This window comes from Lineus longissimus, chromosome 3 (assembly GCF_910592395.1).
Source record: "Lineus longissimus chromosome 3, tnLinLong1.2, whole genome shotgun sequence".
Taxonomy (NCBI): domain Eukaryota; kingdom Metazoa; phylum Nemertea; class Pilidiophora; order Heteronemertea; family Lineidae; genus Lineus; species Lineus longissimus.
The window spans coordinates 16,909,196-16,933,427 of NC_088310.1; the positions used below are offsets into that span (position 1 = coordinate 16,909,196).

The 24,232-nt window shown below is 40.7% G+C and overlaps 2 protein-coding genes across 5 annotated transcripts in view; one reads left to right on the forward strand and one right to left on the reverse strand.

The window, feature by feature from the left end:
• Nucleotides 1–563: 563 nt before the first annotated feature.
• On the reverse strand, nucleotides 564–3,149 carry LOC135484995 (uncharacterized). The gene is made up of 3 exons (XM_064766721.1): nucleotides 3,039–3,149; nucleotides 2,367–2,460; nucleotides 564–1,879 (listed from the first exon to the last, which is right to left on the reverse strand). Exons 1-3 carry the CDS (start codon nucleotides 3,101–3,103, stop codon nucleotides 1,670–1,672), a joined length of 369 nt encoding a protein of 122 aa, XP_064622791.1. The 5' UTR covers nucleotides 3,104–3,149; the 3' UTR covers nucleotides 564–1,669.
• A 452-nt stretch (nucleotides 3,150–3,601) lies between these two features.
• Nucleotides 3,602–24,232, forward strand: part of LOC135484044 (uncharacterized) — a 28,782-nt gene continuing 8,151 nt past the window's right edge. For 2 of the 4 annotated variants that reach the window (XM_064765112.1, XM_064765110.1), the window contains exons 1-10: nucleotides 3,602–3,711; nucleotides 7,012–7,095; nucleotides 8,005–8,019; nucleotides 8,754–8,873; nucleotides 9,775–9,885; nucleotides 10,731–11,318; nucleotides 11,654–11,737; nucleotides 12,149–12,304; nucleotides 12,842–13,038; nucleotides 13,875–13,903. In XM_064765112.1, coding sequence (XP_064621182.1) covers nucleotides 7,063–7,095; nucleotides 8,005–8,019; nucleotides 8,754–8,873; nucleotides 9,775–9,885; nucleotides 10,731–11,318; nucleotides 11,654–11,737; nucleotides 12,149–12,304; nucleotides 12,842–13,038; nucleotides 13,875–13,903 — 1,333 coding nt within the window. In that variant the 5' untranslated portion in view covers nucleotides 3,602–3,711; nucleotides 7,012–7,062. Of the gene's footprint in view, nucleotides 3,733–7,011; nucleotides 7,096–8,004; nucleotides 8,020–8,753; nucleotides 8,874–9,774; nucleotides 9,886–10,730; nucleotides 11,319–11,653; nucleotides 11,738–12,148; nucleotides 12,305–12,841; nucleotides 13,039–13,874; nucleotides 13,904–24,232 lie in introns of all 4 variants that reach the window. The other 2 variants (XM_064765111.1, XM_064765113.1) reach the window with 2 other exon arrangements.

A 24,232-nucleotide genomic window follows, 5' to 3' on the forward strand; every position in this document is an offset into this window, starting at 1 on the left:
ATGCTTCTCAACAGAATGCCATGGAAAGGGAACTTGGCAGATAAAGGTACCCGGTAAACCAGCAAAAAATATGTACTTATCCGAAGAGGAAATGATGTCGGAAAGAAGCAGAAAAATACTGTTTTGAGGAGCATAATGCCATGCAGTTAACCCTCTCACAATAGAAAAGGACGGTATTGTTTCTATTCAATATGGTCAGATATGTTGGGAGTTAAACCGATACCTTTATCCACGTTGTATTAGTAATGATTGTTCCTAATGTACACTCCACCTACGTTGTACCAATCATCATAGACCGATCCTGTGGTGTTTGAGGCGTCCAAATCGTCCAAAGGTAATACAGCCATGCTGGCGGGTTGGTAAACCACCAGGTAGTTCTGTTGGTTACAAATTGCCTTCACGCCAGGCCCCTCGGGCATTGAGATAGGAGTTTGGAAGTAAGGATTGTCTCGTAAGTCAAAATCTGGCTGGCCCTTTCGTTAGGGCCCAAAATAAAGAAACTTAGATAAATCTTTACAAAATGTAACACACCGCGATCAACAAGAGTAAACACGAACAAGCAGTTTTTTTCAACACTTTTATTTCAACAGTGCTTATAAAATCCACATCAATCTTTCACACTTTCGTGCCTTTTTAATAAGTTTCCTTTACCTCTGAAGTATCACTGTCTCTCAAAGTGTTTGTTTTATAGATATTATCAAGAGTGGCTTACAACTAGTCTTTACTTATTCTTGATATTATGAATCTGAAGCTCCACAAATCGTGCAAAACAATACTAAAATGTGCTAAGAATTAACAAATATAATAGTCTTTATCAATTCTTGATAGTGTGAACCAACAAACCACAAACAAATTACGTACATTTACAAGACACTAAAATGGAACAATCTAAAGGTATCACAGTTAAGCTTATCACAGTTAATACAGAGGTGTAAAAACTTTTCCTTGGTTGTAATATCAAACATGAAAATTCATTCTGCTGGTATTCACACCAGTGTAAATTAGAGGTAATGACTACTTGAGACCTTTGCCTCCAAGTGAATTTTTTCTAAAACATATTACGCATCAGGTTTTGCCCAACTTTGCAAGTTGAGATCCCAAGTCAATTGGTGAATTGCAATACCAGGCCTACCCAGTAAGGAGCTGTTGATTTTTTCAAGCACTCATTCTGAGCACGTGTCTTGAAGTTATCAGTGGAACAACTACTCGAGCATAATGAATCTGTAAATGACATGTCCGAGGTCAGACAATCACTGAGAATTGTCTTTCTTCTGTTCACTCATGGCTCTAAAAAAGTATATTTCACTTTCTACCAAGCAAGTGTATGGACCTTTACATTAGAATTTTTGCTATTTCACTGACTCAGACCTAAATAGTATCAATTAAGACACTGTAAACTTAATCACATTCGGGTGAGTGTATTTGCCAGTCTTTGGTAAGTTGCAGACAAGTTAGCCGTCAACACAATCAAATAACAATTACATCTTAGTAAAAAAGAACAAGTTGAGAAAATGCCCTACTGGTTCTGGGCAGACCTGATACAGCCATAACACAAGTCAGTACCGTATTCTGAAAAAGTCATCCCTTGTGTTTCATGGTGTAAGCAAAATATAATCACAGTCCAATCCACAGCCACAGAATCTGAAGCCAAAGAACCATGTTGTGCAGTTTATTTGTCATCTCTTCGGTACATCAAAGAGCTCTGGTATTTCGAAGTTGGATGATGGAAGTTGGGTCGCAGCATCACACTCCTTGGGGGCAACTGGTAGCGAGCATCCACCCTGGTACGGTTTTCTACATTGTAGGACATCTGTTCTCGTTTCTCCAGATATAAATTTTCATCATGCTCGTGGTGAGGGATTCCTCCTGTTTCTGCATTCTGAAATAAGGTATGAAAGTGATACAGTGGAACCTCCCTTAGCGGACACCTCTCTATTGAGGACAACCTCTCTATTAAGGACACTAGTTTTGGTCCCAAATTGATTGTTTCCATCAGGAATCCCTTGCCCAAGCCAACTGGTTCAATTGGTCTTGCTGAGGCTTGAGGTCACTCTATTTCCAATTCAAAAGCAAATTCCTTTGTGCAAGTTTTCACCAAATTTCGAGCTTTTCTGGGACTTGTTTCCTTGAGCAAGGCACTAAACCCTACTTGCTTCTCTCCACCAAGGAGTAAATGGGTATGAGCTGGCATAGATGGCAAACTAAAGTCCTCAGCGCTGTAACTGCAGCTCACACCTTTATTACTCCAAGAGCTTGAATCATGAACATAGGCAAATAGCCTGGTGTAATGATGTGGAGCACTTTGAGCCACTGAAAGCAGTAAGACTTCATAATTATCACTGTAATTATACAATCAGTTGAACTACCTTAATAATGAGATTCCTATTGGCCATATCAGTCTTCCATTCCATCACATAGAGTTGAGGGATCACATTGTGAGATCTGGAGTAAGCTGGGTTCCTGAATGTAAAATAAACCTTGATTTGTTAGCACTGGACAACAGCTGGAAAGGACATCCTGAAGAGAAGGAGGCGTCACATCTGGATACCGGATAATAGAGTCACACAGCAGGATGTGCTGGGACTGGACATACATTGTAAAGGCATACTGGTATATGTCACATCTTGAGTGGACGGCAAGTTGTTATGACTGGACAACATCAGTATATACTAGTAGGCCTTGAGATGAAGGATCCCATGAATGTGGCATCAAAGATTTACGTCACAATTAGTGAGTTCGGGAGGACAATTAGGCAGGGGCAACATTTCACAACATAAGAATGAGACTGCAACGCTTGGCTGAAAGAAGAGAGTAGATACAGTATGAGAGAACATAATGAGTCACGAGGTCTAAGAGTTGAAGTAAAATTCATCAGCCAAAAATGCTGGACTCATGGGCCACCTTAGCAGGGATAGCGTCCTGTTTCCAAGGTAACCACCACTGGCAGTGAAGGAAAATCAAGGGATCCTTCCCACACCCTTTCTAATCTTCTCTCGTGTCCATAAACCGCATAATAAGTTATCCTGTTGAGCCCTTACCTAACGGTACTGCCAGACTTCTTCATAAAAGTTGTTTCATCGAGTTTATGTCCTGATAAATCCATTTTAGCAAAGCACTTTGTATACCAATATTGGAAACAAATAGTTTGGGTGAATAGAAACTATGACCCGATTTGGGACATTTGACGGAAGACCGGTATCTATGGTTTTCTGTATTCTGTAGTTAGCTGTCTATAGGTTGTGCATCATCTAGTATGAAACTATGTTTCTAAACATTTTTTTGCCATAAATTCTATTCAGCTTGAGTTGAGGTTGATTAAATCAATATTTTTTTGTGGATGGCCAATTTTTTGAAGTCTTACTTTTCTACCCAGCCAGTGTCATCGCCAGTGTCGCTGAATTTACTAATTTGTCTTGTTGTAGTGTACAGCAAATCCCATTCTTCTTTTTGTAAAAAATATTGTTTAGCTCATTGCAATTGCACAATGGTTACATTTGAAGGTGGTACAAGTTTATTTGTGAGGTAAAGTAAGGGTGTCTCAGCGGTTACATCGGGATAGGTTTCTTAGTTTACCTTCAATGATTATCTGTAACGACGACCACAACGTCCAAAAAGTAATGTGTAACCGTTGAGGAATGTGTTTAATTTTCACAATTTTCTTGTTGAATACTACAAATAAAGGCATATATCTGATGTGCATCCAATAAACAGGTACAAGAACATTTATATGAGGTTAGAATCATTTGCATCAGTCTCTGAATATACGCTCAAGCGCGTTTTGAAATTGACTTGTCTGAACTGGGAGAGGTCGAATCGTGTACATGTTGTGTGTATTTGTATGCAATGTATACGAATATGTTATCACGGTATCAGGCTGTTTCGCTACATTGCCAGTTCGTTACAAGTCGTTTCGCTACATGTGGCGGTCGTTTCGCTACATGGTAGGTCGTTTCGCTACATGGGTGGAGTCGTTTCGCTACATGATGGGTACGGTCGTTTCGCTACATGGAGGACGTTTCGCTACATGGGTGGAGTCGTTTCGCTACATGGATGTAGGTCGTTTCGCTACATGGATGTAGTCATTATTTTTACTCTATTTTACCCTACTATAATTCCCGGTGGTGACTGCCGGTAAAAAAACTTATACGGTTTGATGGCGCGCAAGGGGTTCTTGTCGTCCTGGCCTGGGTTAGGCCACATAAAAAAAAGAGTTGGTGATCGTCCCGCCCGCCCCTACGAAAAACGCCCGACCCCATTTTTTGTTAAAATCCTAAAAAAGTTGGTATATTGTTCTCTGCTATAGGGTCAGAATTGCACGATTTATTTCTTTATTTTTATTACTTGCTTAGAAATATCTGTAGGCCATGCACATTTGCCTCTTTTACTTTTTTGAGGGCCCTGAAAATGGCCGTATATTAATGCTGCACCAAAGGCCTAGCGCCTCCTAAGGATACCGCCCCGGATTTCTCGTGCCAGTCTATGTTGTGCGTCGTCGTTGAGATGCACACCATCACTCTTCATCTGCGACTGCCGGTGGATAGACTTAAGTTCGATTAAGTCGATTCTCTTATCTTTTCTCAATAACGCGTTGATCTTGGCGACACATTTGTTGCACTTCTCTGGGACTCTGTAGCGACTCTTGCTTGTGTTGAATCTTTCCATAAGCGAAGTTATGCTTGCTCGTGGCCCCTGCTTCTGGCACTTGCCGACCAGGTTCTTCAGTCGCTTGAAGACTTGTATCGGCTGGGGGCACATAGATAAATCGTTCCCGCCGATCGCAAACAGCACGTGATCATAGCCCCTGAAGTCAATGTCTTCTTGCAATACGTCATATGCTGTTCGACCACCAATGCCGTCAAAGTGCACGACAGTCGCGCGATTGTCGAAACCTAGGTTGGGGAAGTATCTGGCTTGGTACTGCTGAAGGTGCTTGACGTGGCTGGAACCCACAATCAAGACGTGGTATCTGTGCATCTTCGAGTTGGTTGTGAACTATTATGGCTCTTTTGAAAAAAAATCGAGACTAAATACTCAACGGCCCACGCCTACCTACCAGTTATAGCCAATCAGCTTGCACTACACAATGTACTACAAACACAACCTTTTTTTCTAAGAGTGGTGAGTAACCCCCTTTTTTTATGAGACTGGTGGTGTCACCTCCTCATGGTCAGTCTCGGTAATGCGTTGCTATTATGCACGTAGCTAACGACACCGACTTTTCAAGCAACGGGTATAAAATCAAAGCGATTCCTGGAACTTTAACGGCATGGCTTTAATTGCAATGTCCGACTTGTCATAATCGTGTTGTTGTTAATTAGCCACCATGGAACCCACGTCTCTTTGATGTCTCTTGCTTTTTAAATCCCTGGTGAGGCCAATCCTGGAGTATGGTGGACCGGCGTGGTCACCCTTACCTTCACCAGGGGGGTCCCCAAACCACTAGGGGACATCAATATATAAGCTCAGATTGTTAATTAGCCACCATGGAACCCACGTCTCTTTGATGTCTCTTGCTTTTTAAATCCCTGGTGAGGCCAATCCTGGAGTATGGTGGACCGGCGTGGTCACCCTTACCTTCACCAGGGGGGTCCCCAAACCACTAGGGGACATCAATATAAGCTCAGATTGTTAACTAGCCACCATGGAACCCACGTCTCTTTGATGTCTCTTGCTTTTTAAATCCCTGGTGAGGCCAATCCTGGAGTATGGTGGACCGGCTACCTTCACCAGGGGGGTCCCCAAACCAATAGGGGACATCAATATAAGCTCAGACATACCCGGCCAAGGTCAAACGTCAGGAAAAATGCTTTCATGGTAAGGACCGTGAGGGGTTGGAATTCGCTGCCCGGCTGGGTCGTAAATGCCAACAACGCTGTCGCATTCAAGAGAGGCTTGGACAGATTCTGGGCCCAAAACCCGTAGTGTTTCATAATTAAAACCGCCAGTATTACTTTTGTAAATAAGTGTGGAGGACTTTGAATTGGTAGACATTTGTTACGTTTTTATTTCGTTACCCTATAACAAACTTTTTTTGGAACGAGCAGAACATTTCCGAGTTTTTGTTTCGAACTTTTGTCATGCACCCGCGCACTTAGCCCGTTCAAACTGCATGCGGCAAAAATCAAATTTGGTTACTACGCCGTGAATAATGATGATGATGATGATGATGATTACCCGAAGACGAATCTGTAATTGTACTATACTCGAGCATTTTTTCCCTAAATTCACAACAGATATTTAGCCCGGAGTTTAGCACAAACTTGAAAAAATAATGACTACATCCATGTAGCGAAACGACCTACGATGTAGCGAAACGACCTACATCCATGTAGTGAAACGACTCCACCCATGTAGCGAAACGTCCTCCATGTAGCGAAACGACCGTACCCATCATGTAGCGAAACGACTCCACCCATGTAGCGAAACGACCTACCATGTAGCGAAACGACCGCCACATGTAGCGAAACGACTTGTAGCGAACTGGCAATGTAGCGAAACGACAGTACTGTCTAGTGATGGGGCCTAAAGCTATTTAAAGCTATTTAATTTGAAGTTAACATGAAGCCCTTGCACAAAAAGACAGAATATCAATTTGCCTCTGCTGTGCTGCAGCAAGTCGTCGTCTTGTCTGAGCCGAGGCCGAGGGCGAGGTTGAGCCTCGTGAGTCATCACCTATCCTAGGCCTACCTGGGGGTGGGCCGCAGCCTGCCTGGGGGGTCATATAAATAGGTTCCAATCTCTCGGTCAAGTCCAAACCCTGGAATATTGCGAATTTTGTAGTATCATGTCTTAACTTGGCTTTACCCCCTTTATTCTATTACTATACTACGCAGACTGGAGGGGGGGGGGGGGAATGATATGATGGTATCAGATTGTCTCCCTCCATGTCATCATAGGGAATCTCCTGACTTGTGGGGTTTCAGTACTTAGTCAAGTTAGTACTTCCATTCCTGCTGAACTTTATCGCAAAAAACTACAGAAGAGTTTAATTGTACCTCATTCCATTTCCAGGTGTCTTCTTTATTATTTGATTCGTCAGAAGCAAGACTGCAACCGCCCGGCATGGCAGCACGCCAAACTAGACCTCCCCCACAGGTGAGTGATGCTGTCATTAATTACATCCAAAGTTTATCAGGGTTACACCTTAAAAAAAATTAACAAGAAAGTTGTTCTCAGACATGTATTACTATACAATTAAAATTGTTATGTTCTTGGTCATTCAACTCTTGGATGTTCTCAAATAACGTCTGCTTTAATGCAAGTATCAATTCGTTTCTTGTACCCCCCCTCCTCAAGGGTAGTTAAGCTATCACCACTAATCTTTGCCGATGCTTGAGTAGTATTTATTTTTCCTTTAGTGAAAATTTGGCGAAGCTGGAAAGAATAAGGATGCTAGTGTGTCGATGTCTTGTCGAACATACAGCCTTACCCAGTAAAATTAGTCCGGTTACTTTATATGATGGTGATAACTGATATATTGTTGATGGTGATGTCTTGACGAAAGAAAAAGTAGCATTGGTGAAAAAAGGGTGATGCTTGAGCCTTAAGATGTCGTTATAGGGTGATAAGGTGTCGTACCCTTGAGGAGGGGGGGTACAAGACACGAATTGATACTTGCATAAGTGAAGAGCAATTACCACCGCTTGTAATTACAGTAGAACCTCTCTATTAAGGACACCCTCGGGACTGACAAATGTTGTCCATAATAAAGAGGTGTCCTGATTAGAGAGGCGAAATTGAATGGAAACTACCACTTTGGGACCAAAACAAGTGTCCTTAATAGAGAGGTGTCCCCTAAGGGAGGTTCCGCTATATATGAGACTTCTACTATTCTCTTATTCTTGGTGTTACACTGACTGCATGGTGGAGAGTTGGCATTCTGATATTCTTCAATATGCCACTCAAGGAATGTATCTCACAAAGCTCACTCTCTGCCTTTTACTTTTAGTTATGTATGATTTTGAAAATTGTTGATGATTTTTTTAATTCCATTTACGCTCGCAGAGGAGTGTGTTCAAGGTATGTTCAGATTTTTTGTCCGGCCTGTCTTTAATTTTGACATAGTCTTGAAACAGACACCGTGATTAGTCCTTGAATATACAGAAGAACCTGTCTATTAAAGGCACCCTCGGGACTGACAAGTGCTGTCCTTCATAGAGGTGTCCTGATTAGAGGTCTAATGGAATGGAAACCAGCAATTAGGGACCAAAACTAGTGTCCATAATGGAGAGGTGTATGCTAAGGGAGGTTCCTCTGTACATGTATTGTCATAACACTTAGAAGATTGAATTGTAAAGATGTTTAGTATAATTCAATATACAATAATCATTTACAGTAATTTTGATTCAGCATATTAGAAGATCAGAAAGAATTTGGAATATGGCATTTATTTGGACTGTGCGAGTAGCTTCATGTACATATTGCCTTGTTGGCCACATTTATTTTGTATGTACAAATTACAAACATAAAGCAGTCTATGAGACAAAGTCCGAAATATTATCCAAAATGCGTTCGCGCACTACGAGGAGAACTCGTGTGAAAAGAGCCTTCCAGAATCACATATTTATGGTCATAAACATAAATATGTCTGCTGCCACTTTTTTAGACCATAGTTTTTAAATGGACTGTGCTGGTACTCAGTCAGTCACAGTAACGCCAGTTCTTATTAGGGATTAATATTCATAAATTGCTTCTTTTTGACGAGCTTTTGTCGCCTTAATATGCATAACTGTGATGATTGATGTTTCGTTCAGCCGAGTGGAGGTCGCGACCCGGCAATAGCCGACATGTCTAAAGAGGAGAAGGAAGAGATGCTGAACAGGAAGATGGAGGAGATCAAGAGAAAGAATGAAGCCATCAAAAAACGTTATGAGGTAAAGATAGGAGGTTGAAGATAATACCGTCTCATGGGGTGACTTTGAATGACAGGGTAACTTTGAAAATCCCTCAGTAGAATTGTTGTGGTGAGAAACATCTGTTGCCGGGCATTTGAAGTTACCCCACTGTTTAAAGTCGTCCCATGTGACGATATTAAGTTAAGATGTGGTCAGCTATATTCATAGCTTGAGGGCTTTGGCTTGATGGGTGATTTGTAATGTATTGAATGAAGGATCAGACCAGAGAAAACCACGGCTGACAGTGACAGAGAGCGTTGCATCCCTCTCTGTCACTTCGGGATTGGCTATACAGGGATCGCGAACCCACGATCTTCACGGTGACAGGCAGTGATGATAAGATCAAACATTGGTATTACCACTGCTCCACGCTGACAGGCCAAAGGGGCAGTGCTTCCCTGATCTAGTGGTACATGTATCAGTCATTGGCTGCCATGCAGGTGAAGTGTGGTTGGTTTGAACTCAGTGTAGTGGGTTTGAACATTGACCTTGCCACTGCTTCACTGCAGCTTAAGCAAGGCCAGTCTGATCTAGTAGTACATGTATTGCAGTCATGGCTGGATTCAACCCAAGAGGTGTGAATTTGAGGATTGAGGAATTAGAATGTTCCTCATCTGTTCTTCATCCCTGTTTTCCAGGTCGGGTGAATTTGGAACTTACAATAATAACTTACGTATTGTCGAGGCAACTTGTTGTCCAAAGTTTATTTGACAGAATATAGTAATTAATCTTTAAAATATTTATGAAATGCTGTGATTGTATTGTGAATACTGAGAGAGGATAGAAACAAAGAAAAAAATTAAAATAAAAAATGTTGGAAAAGAGAGATTTCGTATGATCAAACAGAGAAACAAAAGTGATGTTGATTTTCTTGTTGCAGGAGGTTGAGGCAGATAAGCGATATGCCGAGGAACTGATGAAACAGCAAGGTCCGGTTGAGGGAGAGGAGGAACCCACCAAGCGGTCGCCCTCTGCCAGGAAGGAAATGAAGGTAACTAGTTTTCAGAGGCTGCCCCTTCCCTTCATGCCGATCCACCGTCGTTGTGCGGTTGGCGTTGTACGTATATCCATCCTTCATGACTTTAGGACTGATATTCACTGCCGATAAGTCAGCATGCTTCCCTTGAATTGTCTTAGACTTTTTAAAATTTTGAAAATGCCCCTCGCCCTTGGATCAAATTTGAAATATTGGTGTCTCTCTCGAAAGTCACAAATTCAAATTTTTGAAATACCGATCCTGATGACAATACAGGCTTTATATGGCCTGAATAAATGTTCAGGGTGCTTCAATACCTTCTTAACTATCTTATTTGCGCCTTGCACTGTCAGCTTATTGTAACTTCTGCTGATAGGAAATGTAACTTTTATAAGGCAACTTATTCGAATTTGAATTTGTATCAGAATAAATCCTTGCGAATACTGAGTTTGTACCTGTCATCCCCATTTCCGAATTTTTATTGACAGGGCATTCTAAGTTTTGCTCTTATGCTAACTCTCGTCACATCGGACTGTGGGTTGAATCATCTAAGTAGATTTAGTGGATTTTTCCAGTTAGGTCATGCTTTGAGTTTCTGCCAGGATTGGTTGGGGAGCCAAAAACTTGTTTTTATCTTTCATTTTAGAACGACGTGTCTATATCAGTTCTCTAGCCAATTGTCATGATAAATGTCAACTAAAATATTCTCAATTCTCAGACTAAAAGCAACATCATCTGGTATTAAGACACGTTTAATGATAATATGCAGAAAAGTTTTTTTTGTTCAATTTTCAAGTTACATAAAATGAAGCCACTGGAGGAGACGCAAAGAACCTGTTCATCATTTGTTCTCATTCTAGGGTCAAATCAACGAGGAGAGGAAGAAAAGGCCCCTGTCAATGGATGTGACTGAAGCCAAACCTTCAAGGATGTCAACTGGCAGGGGAAGGAAGCTGGAAAGGATGGCCAAGGAGAAACTGAGGGCACCAGAGGTTGGTGCTATGAGACAAAATGAGGAACCCCAACTACGTCAGGAGCCTGTGCGCCGCAAGGAAAGGCCTAAAAGCGAAGGCTGGTTTGATCAGGAGAAGATCCAACAAGCGGGTCATCAGTATGAGCGATCTAATTCCGGTCAGCAGTATGACCATTCAAACTCTGACAGATCAAATCAGAGACATGACCGTGGTGCTGAGAATAGGTCTGATCGGTCTAATCCTAGAAATGAGCCAGGCTCTGGTCGCATTGGGTTTGATCGCGCGAATTCTAGGAATGAGCCCGGGTCTGGCCGCATCAATAATTCTCGGAATGAGCCTGGCTCGGGTCGTGTCGACAGGTCGAACTCGCGGAATAATGATCATCGGCATGAAAGACGGAATGCAGGGATGAGGAATGATCAGGAGGGTGCTGATAATCAAGCCAGGCATGATCCTCGAAGGAACGATAGAGAGGTATGAACACAATTTTAAGTGATTTTCCTTAAGTGATCAGAGGTGCTTTGTTAGGACAAGATTCCCAATCAAGGTGACAGTACTTCTAATATAGACTTTGATAATATTTGCAGCGAAGTGGTCGCTTTTGCGTGCTTCTGGTTTGATACTGAAGATGGTATGAATAGTTATGGTGAGAACCCTTCATGGAGCATTTGAATCAGAACTGTGTCTCCGGTTCAGGTGGACGTGTATGTGTGAAACTTCTTGAGGTACTGTGTGTCTTGCCAAAGTGTCCACTGGGGCATTTTTATATCTCGCACATCCATTAAAAGATGTCACAATTACTATTACAGTTCCATAGTTCACCACAAGACCGTCCTGGCCCTCCACACCAGAGAGGTGGCATCCGTGAGCAAGAATCCGAACAAAATCCAGATGTAGGTATGATGGGGTCAAAGTAAAATGGTTTTTCAGTTAGAAATCTGAAAAGGAATGGCAGAAAAAGAGCAGTGTCTGAAAATCCTGTGTGCTGTTCCTTGTTTTGAATGGAAATGCATTGGCCGCTCGATGGCAGGACGATTGCTGTTAATAACCGAAAATTAGGGCAGGGTTATGGGACCCGCTAAAAATCTTCAGCTGAAACGATAGGATATGGAGAACACTTTGAGTTGCTGATGAATGGTTGCATCCAGGAAATGCCCATCATAGCGCTTTGGCTGCAATACTAGACCACACCACCAGTTGTATTTTTCCGGAGACAGATTTAACTATTTCTCATCAAATTATCGGATCACCAAATTGCAGTACATGTATATTCATTATATTTGTGTTCTTGGTATCAACTCCAGGGCCCTCCTCCTGATCCGACCTTCAACTTTTTGGCAGACAGGAGCCGGGATCCATCCAAGGCAGAATCGCGTGACGTTACAAGGAGACATCCTGGGAATTTTGGTGGAGTTAGTTTTGGAAATGTTCGGAAACAAATCCAGCATGAGAAACAAAGGGTAGGGCTCATGGTTGATTTTACAACGTATGATGTTTAGCATCTTTGGTTTTGTTATCTTCTCCTGTTCTGATGTCATTCAAACTGTTTATTTCGTGGACCCTAATCAGCTATTGAGTCGTGTTCCAAACGATGCTATCCGGTTATATATTACAAACATTTCCAAGTGTTCACTTTGGTCTATTTGACCAGTCAGCTTCAAGCTATTATATAAACAGAATGAGCAACAGAACTTAGAATGTTGCCGCAACCATTTTAAAAGTTTGTAGATAGCTTAAAGGGAGAATAAAGGGAGCAGCTAGGCAGGCAAGATAAAGTTACATAAAGTCACCAATAGGGGTCTTTCACATCTCACAGTACGTTGAAATCATTCATGCTTTTATGAGGAATATATATATAGTCCTGAATCTGACATGACCCAGGGCCCTACTGTGTATATTAGTCACCTGAAGATGGCCAAATTAGCCCCTCTGCTCCTGCCTATATTGTCCCTTTAAATCAGTAACAAGGCTTATATAATCTATTCTCTGCTTTCAAGCTTGGAAGAGGTGGCAGTCGTGGTCCCCCGCAATCCAAACTTGAGCTAACCATGAGAATGACTGGGAAGGAACGCGCCCAGTACCTGGACTGGAAGAGAGAGCGCCATGAGATCGACGAAAATAGGATCAGACGGCAGCAGGACCAGGAGGGGGAGTGGCGCAGGGAGTGGGACCATGACAAGCTCGAGCAGCAGGGGTAAGCCACAATTGATGATAGATTACACTCTACTTGGAACACGTCCCTGTTATTTTGGTATCTACGGACTAAGAATTGCAAAAATAAGAACAGACGTAAGGTTTCCCACGCCTTTAACTTCTTGAATCCCAAAACTTGAAAATCCCAAGATCCCAGGGTGGTCAAAATTGCGAAATTGGGTCTGACTTTCACGATGCATAGCGCCCGCATACAACCGCCAAAGTCTGGTTCCGAGGCGCCATCTACCCAGGCATGCTCCAACTGACCCTACTGTACATCAAACACGCTAAAACAAGCAATAAACTGGGGTCCCAGCTCAAGAGAATAAAAATATCACTGAGACCGACCTGTCAGTCGTTCGGAAAAAACGTTATTTCAAAATGACTGACAGGTCGGTCACCGGGATTCAAGAGGTTAAAGACACCGATTTTATTCCCAATATTTGTCACTTCTGTCCTTTTTTTGGACTCGGTAAACAGGACACCAAACATTCAAAGTTCAGGGCCACTTCAAGAACAAGACCAACCGTGTTATCAATATTACTTGTTTTGAAACGCACTATCCTTTCAGCTAAGATGATCTGGCCGAGAGGGAATCACTAAGCCAATAAACCCAAGTGGTGTCTAACCATAGTGGCACGTAAAAAGCGCACATCTAACTTTAAAGGAGGAATACTTCCTCGAAAGTAACATCGCCATAGTGCAGAGCAGACACTGAAAAGGATTCTAAGATGATCACCTTGTTATTGTCCTGGGTGGTCTTATTACTGAGGTGGTCCTCTTACTGAGGTTCTATTCTACTCGTACTGTAATATTTCTAAACTCATATCTTTTCAGTAGGAAGACGGAGCCAGCTCGACGACCAGGTACTGTAGACTTACATGACTTATCTGACCTAGATAGTGGGAGGTCTGAATTATAGAACTTTTTTATTGAAATATTGGACTTACAATGTCCTAAAAAGAACTTTCTTGAAATATTGGACTTTCGATGGCCAAAATGGGTGCTTTTGTTGAAAAGATACTTGACCCATATCAATTGAAGTATACTTTGAACCACATGCATTTAGCCTAATTGGGAATAACTGCCAAAAATGACCAGTGTTCAACATCAATTGAATCAGATACTGCCATTACTGTAGATGATACGTAATATAGCCATTAGATACTGCCATTACTGTAGATGATACCACATAATATAGTGTAGTTTGTTGAATGTTGTAATTTGTTCAATGCATACATTGAAAATTCAATCTGGCCTCGTAAAAAATGTGTATAACAACTCTGAAATTGAAAGATAACTTTTGAGACACCAGTTACATGTAATGTACAATGTACAATTACATGTAATATACAATTACATGTAATGTACAATTACATGTAACGTATTGAATTTTGCTGAAGTTATTACATGTACCTCTGGCATTCGCCATATTCATGAAGTATTGTTGTATTCATGCATCTGTATGCGATAATGTGTTTGATTAATTTGCATAATTAGACTTTTAGTTTTAGTTTCACTTCCGGCTTTTTGTTGGTGTTTGTCCTGCTGTGAAATGTCCTAAATGCGTTCATACACTTCCAGAGCTGTTCACGTCACAATTTCTGCCTTGTGGCAAGATTTCCACAGGCATTTTACATATTTATACCAACAATAACACGGTCCCACTATCAGCCAAAGTCTAGTGCTACTGTGTGTTACTCACGTGACCAAAGCAAAAATCGCAGGTGTACAGAGGCCTTTAGAGCAACTTACATGTGTGTCACTCTGAAAGGTGTTGTTGCTTGGGGATGCCAACCTATCAGTATTTTCAATATTTAGTTGTGAAATATGAAAAAAATGTAGCAAAATAAGCAGTGAAAGCTACCTAAACTGAGGTGAAACTACAGTGACTCCATTTTGCCAGTCTTAAGAAAAACGAGAACCCTTTTAAACGCCAAAATATATTGTTCAGTGGCCATGCAGACCAAAGGTGACAATGTCTTCTCAGTAACACTAACCATTTTACGGTTTTTGGAGAAGGTTTGGTGCCTCTTACTAGATTGGCAAAAAGGAGTCTCTTCAGTTTCACCTTAGAAATCCATTAGGAATACTGGATGTCACTTGCAAAAATACTGGGAAGTGCTATAATTTGGTTTAAAAAAAATGAAAAAAGGAAGCTTTGTGCAAAAGGTTCCAGAGATATTTTTCCGTGATGGTTGGTTGCTGTTTGTTGTACATCCCCTTGGTTGCACCCCTCCTTCAATACACCGGGAGACAGGCAGTAGACCTATTTCTATCCATACTACACACTCTTCTTTTCTAAAAGTGCATCCTGAGTTGTACGGAATTTCACATAATCGGGATTTTGAGTCAAATTGATGTAAATATCAAAATATATAAAACAGAGGGTGCAACTTTGTCTAGTCATTTTTAGCTCAGCTGACAAAGTCAGCGGAGCTAGTAGAATAGCTGTTCAAATGGTGTCCGTCCTGCAATCCATCCATCCATCTAGGGACCCATCTGTGGACAAAATTGGACATTTCTGATTGGGAAGGCCTAGCCACTTCGTTGACGGTGCTAAATTAGGAGTTGCCCAAGGTGAACTCAAAACACGAAAAATCAGCGCGATCCGACCTGTATTAAGAGAATGAGGTCATTTCGCGTTTAGATTTCTTTCCCTTTGTACCTCGGTCCACAGAGCAAATATTGTTTTCAAATGTGGCTGAATATTTTTAAATATTTTTTCATTTTTTACTTTTAATGGAATTAATATAGTTTTCACCGCCAGTTGGCGCTGCAGGCACATTGACTGAATTTTGGCGATTTCAAATTTGGCGGTGGCTCAACTTTTTGCAAGCAGTGCCGCTGATTGGCCGATCGATAGAAGAGATGCCACCATTTAAAAATGGCGGTAGTCGCTGCTTCAATGAAGAGGAGTGAACTTTCTCATGTTCAATCGGTTGATACTCTTTTAATCAACATGACCATGTACCTGAAATTTGTTTAGGTACTGAAAAGAGTCTATATAATTCAGATTTATCGATAGTTTTTTATAATATTGCGGAAATTTTGTGCACAAATTAGCGAAAGTTGGTGCTCGTCTCATGTCATTTTAGAGCGAGAAATTTGTTTCCGTCGATCTCTACCACTGAAAAATCGCTTGCATAGCTTCGAATTTTTGTGAAAATAAGTATCTGAACTTGGTTTCAAATAGTCTAGAGAGTTACCTTTGTGGTGATACATATGGTATGTGATAAATATTTGTGGAATTTGTGAAATTCGGTTTTCAAACGTGCCGATGATGCAAGCGATCTCGCGTGAATTTTGCAAGTCCTGATATGTCGACCGGGTGTCAAAAATCACTCGCCTAAATTCAATTCAAAGATCAAAAATAATATCTGAACTTAGTTTCAAATAGCCTACGCAATTATCATTTCGGTGATATATAATGCATGCATGTAATAATTGATTAATCTGCCTAAAACGCGCTATTAAAACGGCGAAAGATCGTGATATTCTGATAAACACTCTGGTGGCGGTCGCACTAAATAACGACCGGTAGGGCCCGGCGTCTGGCGGAGAAAAAAAGGTTGCGCCCGGAGGTTGAAACGGGATTTTTATGCACTTTTAACTGTATATATATGTTGTTTGGATGTATTTCTAACAGTTCTGTAACTTTGATGACCAAGCTTGCGCCCAAAGTTGGTAAAATTGATGCTTGTTTATGGACTGCGCTAGCGACCGGAGAATTCGCCGTCGGCCATTTTGGCTACGGTCCCTGAGTTGTTGTGGTTGGCAATTTTGCAACAAATTTCGCCATTTACGTTTGTTTACAATTATTTTGAAAGTCACATTATGACATCGTAGTATGAATTCCACTGCAGTTTCGTTACGCAGCAATGCTCATGTTTTTGGTTTGCAATCCTGTACTGTCTGTACACTGCGCTGTGCATGGCTGTACTGTAGCTGTAAAAAAGACAAAAACCATAGCCTAGCCCTATAAGGCTGTAGGACAGGCTTAGAGTATAACTCAACAGGCCCTCATGATTCATTTGATGGACACCTTATTTGATAGTACCTCATCATTAAGTCCACTAGATCCTGTTCTGTCACATGTCGTAGACGATAGACAATTTTCAAAATGTAGTACACCACTCGCTCATCTTTAAGCCCAGCTCTCGGCTCACATCATGTGGGCACGGTTGGCTGTTGAGTGTTATGGTTCAGTCTGTGAGACTAATTTAAAGAGGTTACACTTTTATTTTGAATTGGAAAACAGCCCACAGGACTGACTTTTCACTGAGTAATAAGTGTGCCCTTCGAAGGTTAAGTCTCTTTCTGGATTTGTTTCCATGGATGCCTTGTTCAGGATATCATCTGACCGATGCCTGATCAAGCACAGACTGTATCCGGTGGTGTACATTTCCCCGTCTATGTCACCCTTTTTTATTCAGTCAGTGTTAATTTCTCTTCTCTTTTTTTACAGATTAACTGTTGTTGGTTATTGCAAGAGGAGTCGTTGGCACATTTCAAGTCCAGGAAAGCACTTGCTGTTCCCACATTCAGAGTTAGGTGTGCTTACTCGTTTTACTGCTTTCCATTCCCGGAGAGCGTTATCAAATATCTGCCGCAAGGCAACAAATATCTGCCGCAAGGCGCTTCAAATATCTGCCGAAAGGCATCAAATATCTGCCGCACCAATAAAGTTCATTTTGTTAACCAACTCTTTATCTTCTTTTCTTCACATACAAAAAAGACCGTCCCAAACATTTGGCTGCATCCACTTCATCAATGTCCAGACAACAGTCGGTTCATTTGACCATTGTAAAGCACCAGGCCCCACCTCACAAAATACACTGTAATAATTATGTACCTTGTGTCCATGTGCATGTTATTAGTTCCACCTACGCTGCATGAAGACAAGGACTCCACTCTTTGACATCACGTACCACACAACTCCTTGACGTCATCACACACCCAACTACTGCAACGGCAATAGAAATGACTTTACGTCATAATAGCAGGGTGACGTCAACTCAGTACTTCAGCATGCACTGATATAGCAAGAAGGTCTTTCGCATCAGCACTTCTGCGTGCTAGACGTTATAGCTTCACGTTGCCTCATAATAACGGTACCGACACACACTTGGCCCTTGCCTTCACCTAGCCATTTCAGCTGAGCGCCAGGCCCTTGGGCCTCTTGTTAAAAAATCTTCATGAAGATTTCGGACACAGACCCATCACATCACACCTTCTGGAAACGTAAATATCTGAGATTTATACTGAGTGTCATCTAGGGCTAGGAAAGTCCCTTTTTCAGTGGACAGTCGCTTATGATGGACTCACTCGGCCAATTTATTCAGTTGGGGCCCAACCATAGTGGCAAACAACAAACAGTCTTATTATGCAAAGGCAGAAAGGGTAGATATAACTGTACATAAACACTGAATAGTTTGCTTGTTTTTATGTTATTTTTTTGGCAATTACAGTTGATCATGAAAGATATACATTTGTAGCTAAGAAAAAGAAAATATATTGAAATTACTGTTTAATTCATGGACGGTTGTCAAAATGCTATGGGTGAATTAATGGTTGCAATTTCAAGAAACTACAGAATATAAAGACTGCTGCAAATAATTCTTTGTTGACATCACTGAAAGAGAAAGCAAAACCAAAGACAAATGCTAAAGGGCAGATGCACTATGGATGTGGGACAGTTTCTAGCTTCATCCTGTTTCCGTGGTTACTTTAAATGATCAAGTCCTCGCGTAATTGTGCACGTTAAATTTTTCTCTGATCCTCCGAGAATTTTTCAGTTTTTTTCAGCATGAACCCCCTTCTGAGATCTCTTACTGAAATGAACACTTCCTATTTACTTCAATTGTTTTACTTTTTACTTCACTTTCTTTTGTTTTTGCTTTATTTCAGTTCATACAATGTAGCTTGCGATGTTCCCAGAAAAAACCATGATGAATGTTTGTGCATATTGTTGTGTTACTATTGACCAGACAGTGCATGTGAACTAAATCTCTGAAATGAAGATTTTTGAATTGAAGAACAATAATTGTGGCCTGATTCTTGTACACGTACTGGTTTGTGTGCAATCATTGATAACCATCAAAAGTTACTGGACTAGGTATGAGATTGAGTATGTCAGAATGTTACCCAAGCCTGACTAACCAGTATCTGTTAAAGGAAAACTATAATGAAATGCTTATAAAAATGGGGAGTTTTGAACGGCCCGGTTAAAGCTTAAGGCGGGAATAAGCTTCCATTGATAAATCTTAGCAGTTTCTAGTTCCCTCAGGGAGTTGTTTTTGCGAGCTGGGCATTAGGGTAACATTGCATAACATTACTGGCTCCAGCCAATGAGCTGCATGAGAAGTAATCGTCAATTTAGTTACTTTTGCCATGTTCAGCTAGTCTAAAGAAAGACTTGTGCCACGACTGGATCTCTTTAAAAGGGGATACGAGGATACTTATATGTTGGACTTTGTGCCTTGGTTGGCCTTCTTGATTTACTCCGAGGTCTCACAGTATAGTATAAGTCACGCTTCTGTTTTATGAACATATTCACCTTGTACCCAGTTGACTTCAAATTTATAGTCTCGCAGAGTTTGAAACCTGTATTGCGAGGTGTACGGGAACCTGTTCTTCTGGCTGCTGTGGGTCACAGTTGTTTGACCTCGAGATTTATAAATGCTTCATTTAAAATTAACAATTAGAAGGAGATTGACCAATAGAACATTAGAGTTTCAGTTTTTACCATACTCTAAAACTCCCAAGTAAAAAACATTATCATACCTCATTAGTATGTGAGCCAATCACATCACGTCATTCAGAGTCACGTGGGGTAAAATAATTTTGGTATTTCATGGCATTATTCTACCAATGGTGTCATCGATGACGTGGAGTGGAAATAGCGGCTCTCGACCGAATTTATTATGTTGCAGTAATTGAAACAGGTATTCAGTATTCAGGTACAAAGCCTTGGGAATAATGTTTTAACCTGACAAATACAAATAATTTCCAATATTTTATACCTGGAAATGAAAGAACTGAATATATCTGTCAATCCAGAACTAAAAGGAATGTCTGTGGGTTGATAGATCTGATTTTGTGTGTTTCCAATCTTACTCCCAATTTCAGAATGTTCTTTTTCGAAAAAGTGTAAAGAATGATTAGTTTCCTCATCATCGCGTTTGGATTTCAGAATTTTTGCCTTTCATCTGCTCCCTATGAGTAGGGGGCACTAGCGAAGGAATTTTTTCTGGATGTGGTGTTGGGGCTTCTCCGAGCATGTGATTTTCCTTGGCACCTTCTTTATTTCAAGTATCGTACACATCCCCCAGGTGCGTTTTGTTGGTTGATGGCGATCTTAACATTATTTGAATGGAATAGGTATTGGTGTTCTGCATGCCCCCATCCTGTAAATCTCTCAGGAAATCTGGACCTGATGAACAACACAATTCAACCTCTGAGATTTGTCAAACTACCAAATTTCATTTGCACAGTGTCAGTGACAATAAGTACAAGACCTCGTAAATGAATTTTCTTTTTTAATTAAAAAAATTTTTATTCATAAATGCTGAATAAAGATGCCGTGCATTACCTTTCCATTTCTTGCGGACCTGATTTTAAAATTTTGAGACAAATTGCTGGTGATAAGAAGTCAAATAAGAGGAATGACCATGTGTGGCCTTCTTAATCTAGTAGCTGTATGAACCAGAAACAAAAATTTAATGACAGCATGAATACGAAAGTGGTTTATTCTTATATTCAACTAACAACAGAAAGTTTAGTTTTTGAACTAACTGGAATCTGTACGATTTATTTTTTCAATGAAATTTTAACTAATGGCATGGATTCACTAAAACAAAGATGAAATATTAAACTTTTGATGTAATAGGTCTTTTGTTATTGCCTCAAGCTGGTCGGATTGGCAGTGGACGGTTTGTTGCAGTGGCAACCCATGATGTCCGCCAGAGAGGGGAAACGTCACAGAAAGGTATATATTTGGTTTGAATCCTGCTTCTAGGCATTGTTTATCACTTCTTATTCTCAATTAGAATATGACTTGTGGATACCTAGATTAGTCTGCTTTATGAAAGTGTGGTGAGCATGTGCCCAGGAGATGAGCTTCCTCTTTTTGGAGTGACTTTTACTTTAGGCATTTCAGGACTATGACAAAAATTGTTATGATAGGACATGTACAAAATGTAGGAAGGATAAACTTGGGAAAAAGCAAAAATTATTCCCTGCTCTCTACATGCATGTGGGGATTTCAGATTTGATAATCAATGAAAGAAAATAAGTCAATTTTTGACTTTTGAATTTTTGCTCATGTCTCAAAACTTGTGATCTGAATTTCTAATATGAAGTCGACTTAAACAATCTGAAATTATTTACCATTTTGACATCATCAACAGCATGTCGGGCTAAAGCGACTCATATTTTATGAGCGTCCACTTGCCATACCAGGTTCTTGATTCAAGTAACAGGTGATTTGCTTTTCTTTGCTGCCTGAACAGTTTTTTGTCATAAGTCATAAAATCAATCTGCTCTAATGTTTTAGTAGTCTGCTGTATTTGTGGAAAATCAGATATTTTAGGTTGGAGACATATGATGGCCAGATGCGGGATGTAGAACGTGGTGATGGTTTCTTAAAAACATTGCATGCCTGGTGTTATGACATCTGAATGCATTTCCACTTGTAGATGGGAGGGGGGAGGGGGTCTATTTAATGCCCCATCTTAGATTAACTTTTATAAACACTATTACATGTCAATGTCTCCAGTTAGAAAAGTAAACTTTTGGAAGTGCTTACTATACCAACATGCAGAAACTGCAGTCATCCCCCTTTTTGTGCACCTGTCAACGAAATCTAAGAGTTTAACCTCTGTGACCTTGAAAAGTAGGTCAAATCAAAAACAGGGGTTACACCACCATAAGCATTTCTACAACCATTTGTTTCAAAATGGCAAAAAACAGATGTTCATGATGGTCGACTAGAGACCAGAAAGTAGGTCAAATTACAGAAGCGAAAAATATGTCGGGGCATATTTCCTAAAGCTTCACATCAATGTTTTGACCATCTTGCCCCCAGCAGTTACGAAACATGCTCGGACAATGACGGATGCCACTGTATTGTAAGCTCTCCACAGGTGAGCAAAGAACCAGTAAAAATCAGGGTTGAAGTTGAAGAAGGAACTATTGTAGTTGCATAGTCAGTGAAGAAAAGACATAAGACTAACTGCCCCTTTGGTGGATCACAAATGTGACCGCTCTCTTGATCAAAGGACACAACAGTTCCGATAGCCAGCAAATTGTGATACATCAGTTGTGAACCAGTGTTAAGGTAGTTTTGCTTTCATTGAAGTTCCATGAGAGGCAGGGACTGTTGTGTTTCTCTCGTCCCCGAGCTCCTCATTTGAATAAAATACTGGCTTTCCATTTAGAGCCTATCGGTGGCCTCTCTGTCCTGAAAAGATGGCTTGCTGAATCTCCAGTAGTTGGTACAAAAAAACAGGGTTATGGTATGCCTGCTATGGTGTCCAACCTCAACCTGCCTTGTGCCCCCTCCTTTGACAGAGATTCCAGCAGGAGCTGATCCGCTCGGGTTGTGTTTTTTTATGTTCGGAAAACTGCTGTAAATCCGGGCTGACTCTGTAGAGATTGGGTGTACAAGGTACATACTTTGCAGTTTAATTTTATTGATTGTACACCAACCCTTAAGTAGAACTGTCTCCAATATAGTTAAAAATCATGCAATATTTGAAAAACTCCCAATGGTAAAAGTTTGTTGCAGTGTCAAGCCTTTATGTCTAAGATTTTACCCCTTATTTTTGAGGTAGGCAAAATAATCCTACCACCAGGCAGAATAAGGACTATACATTTACCCATGATTCCCCTGTGATTCCGTCATCAAAATAAAGGCTCTGTGGCTTCTAGTGCATTAGATCTTTGTGAGTCTCAGTGTTGTGACACCTTCTAGTTGTCAGTCCTGTGGTGATCTAAAGTGTCTGCACTATCCTCTCAATACACATGATGTATTCAAAATACGTTGTGGCATGAAGTAGCTGGAAGTCCTGTCCTGTTCACATAATTTTGCTCCATTCAAAACCACAACCGTTGTGATATTCATGGAAATGAATAGTCGTCCATTGTGATATTCATAGAAATGATTAAGTTGTTTCCTTGTGTCTTGGATTTAACCACACTTGAATTCATTTGGAAAAATGTCAACTGCCAACTGAAAGAGTGGGGACTTATCAAGAAGATTTTAACATGTTTATTGTCAATCAAAGCTATGAAAATCATGTGGCATGAACTTCGTAACGATTTTGAAAATATCACTGTTTATTAGGCAATGAAAATAAGTGAGGCATCAATATTCAAAAAGCAAATCTTTTTTGTGCAGAGGATTTCATAAATTTTTAACGTCCTCCCTCACTCGAGTCACAAGGTGTCCTGGGGAGACATATTCCTATTTACAGTCCAAATCACAATTAACACCCATCTTGCTTCATGTCAGTGATGCGCAACATACGTGCAGGTTTTGTGTCAATGACGCACCAGTGGCGCGCTTACCACTCTATGTTTCGTGTAAATTATGTGCGACCTACGCCAATGACACGAATTTAGGGATGACAATCGTGATTAGGACTGTAGCTCTACTGCTGTTTGAGACCTTATGGTATGTTCGTTAGATTAGGTCCCATTTCCACTGTTGTTCTCCTACCAAAGGATGCTTTCAGTCATCCTGGCAATTTTCGATTCGCCAATCGTTTTATAGTGTGTAAGTTTAAAGATTTTAGGAAGCAGAGTATCAGTCCCTGGTGCATCCATAGTACCCAATCATTGTTAGTGAGGTTACATGTAATTACATGTGTACGAATTTAGTATAGACAGTGAGTTAGTGTTGTGTGTACTTTTGTATGCATTTCATTGTTAAAACGAACTTTGTAGGAGCGATACAATGTCCTAATTGTGCCTTAGTTGGTATCAAACCAATTGATGCATCAAGTATTACGCAAGTTTCTAAGTGAAGCCCGTTGACAGGCCCTATTTTCGGCATGGTTATCAGGCTGTATCTCTCTAACTGTTCTGTGACAGACTTATGAACAGAAGATGAGAAGGTTCATTTTCACCGCCTGAGGAAATATAAAAAGTAGGTCGTGCGTAATCCCCTTTTACCAAATAGAGCCATTGCT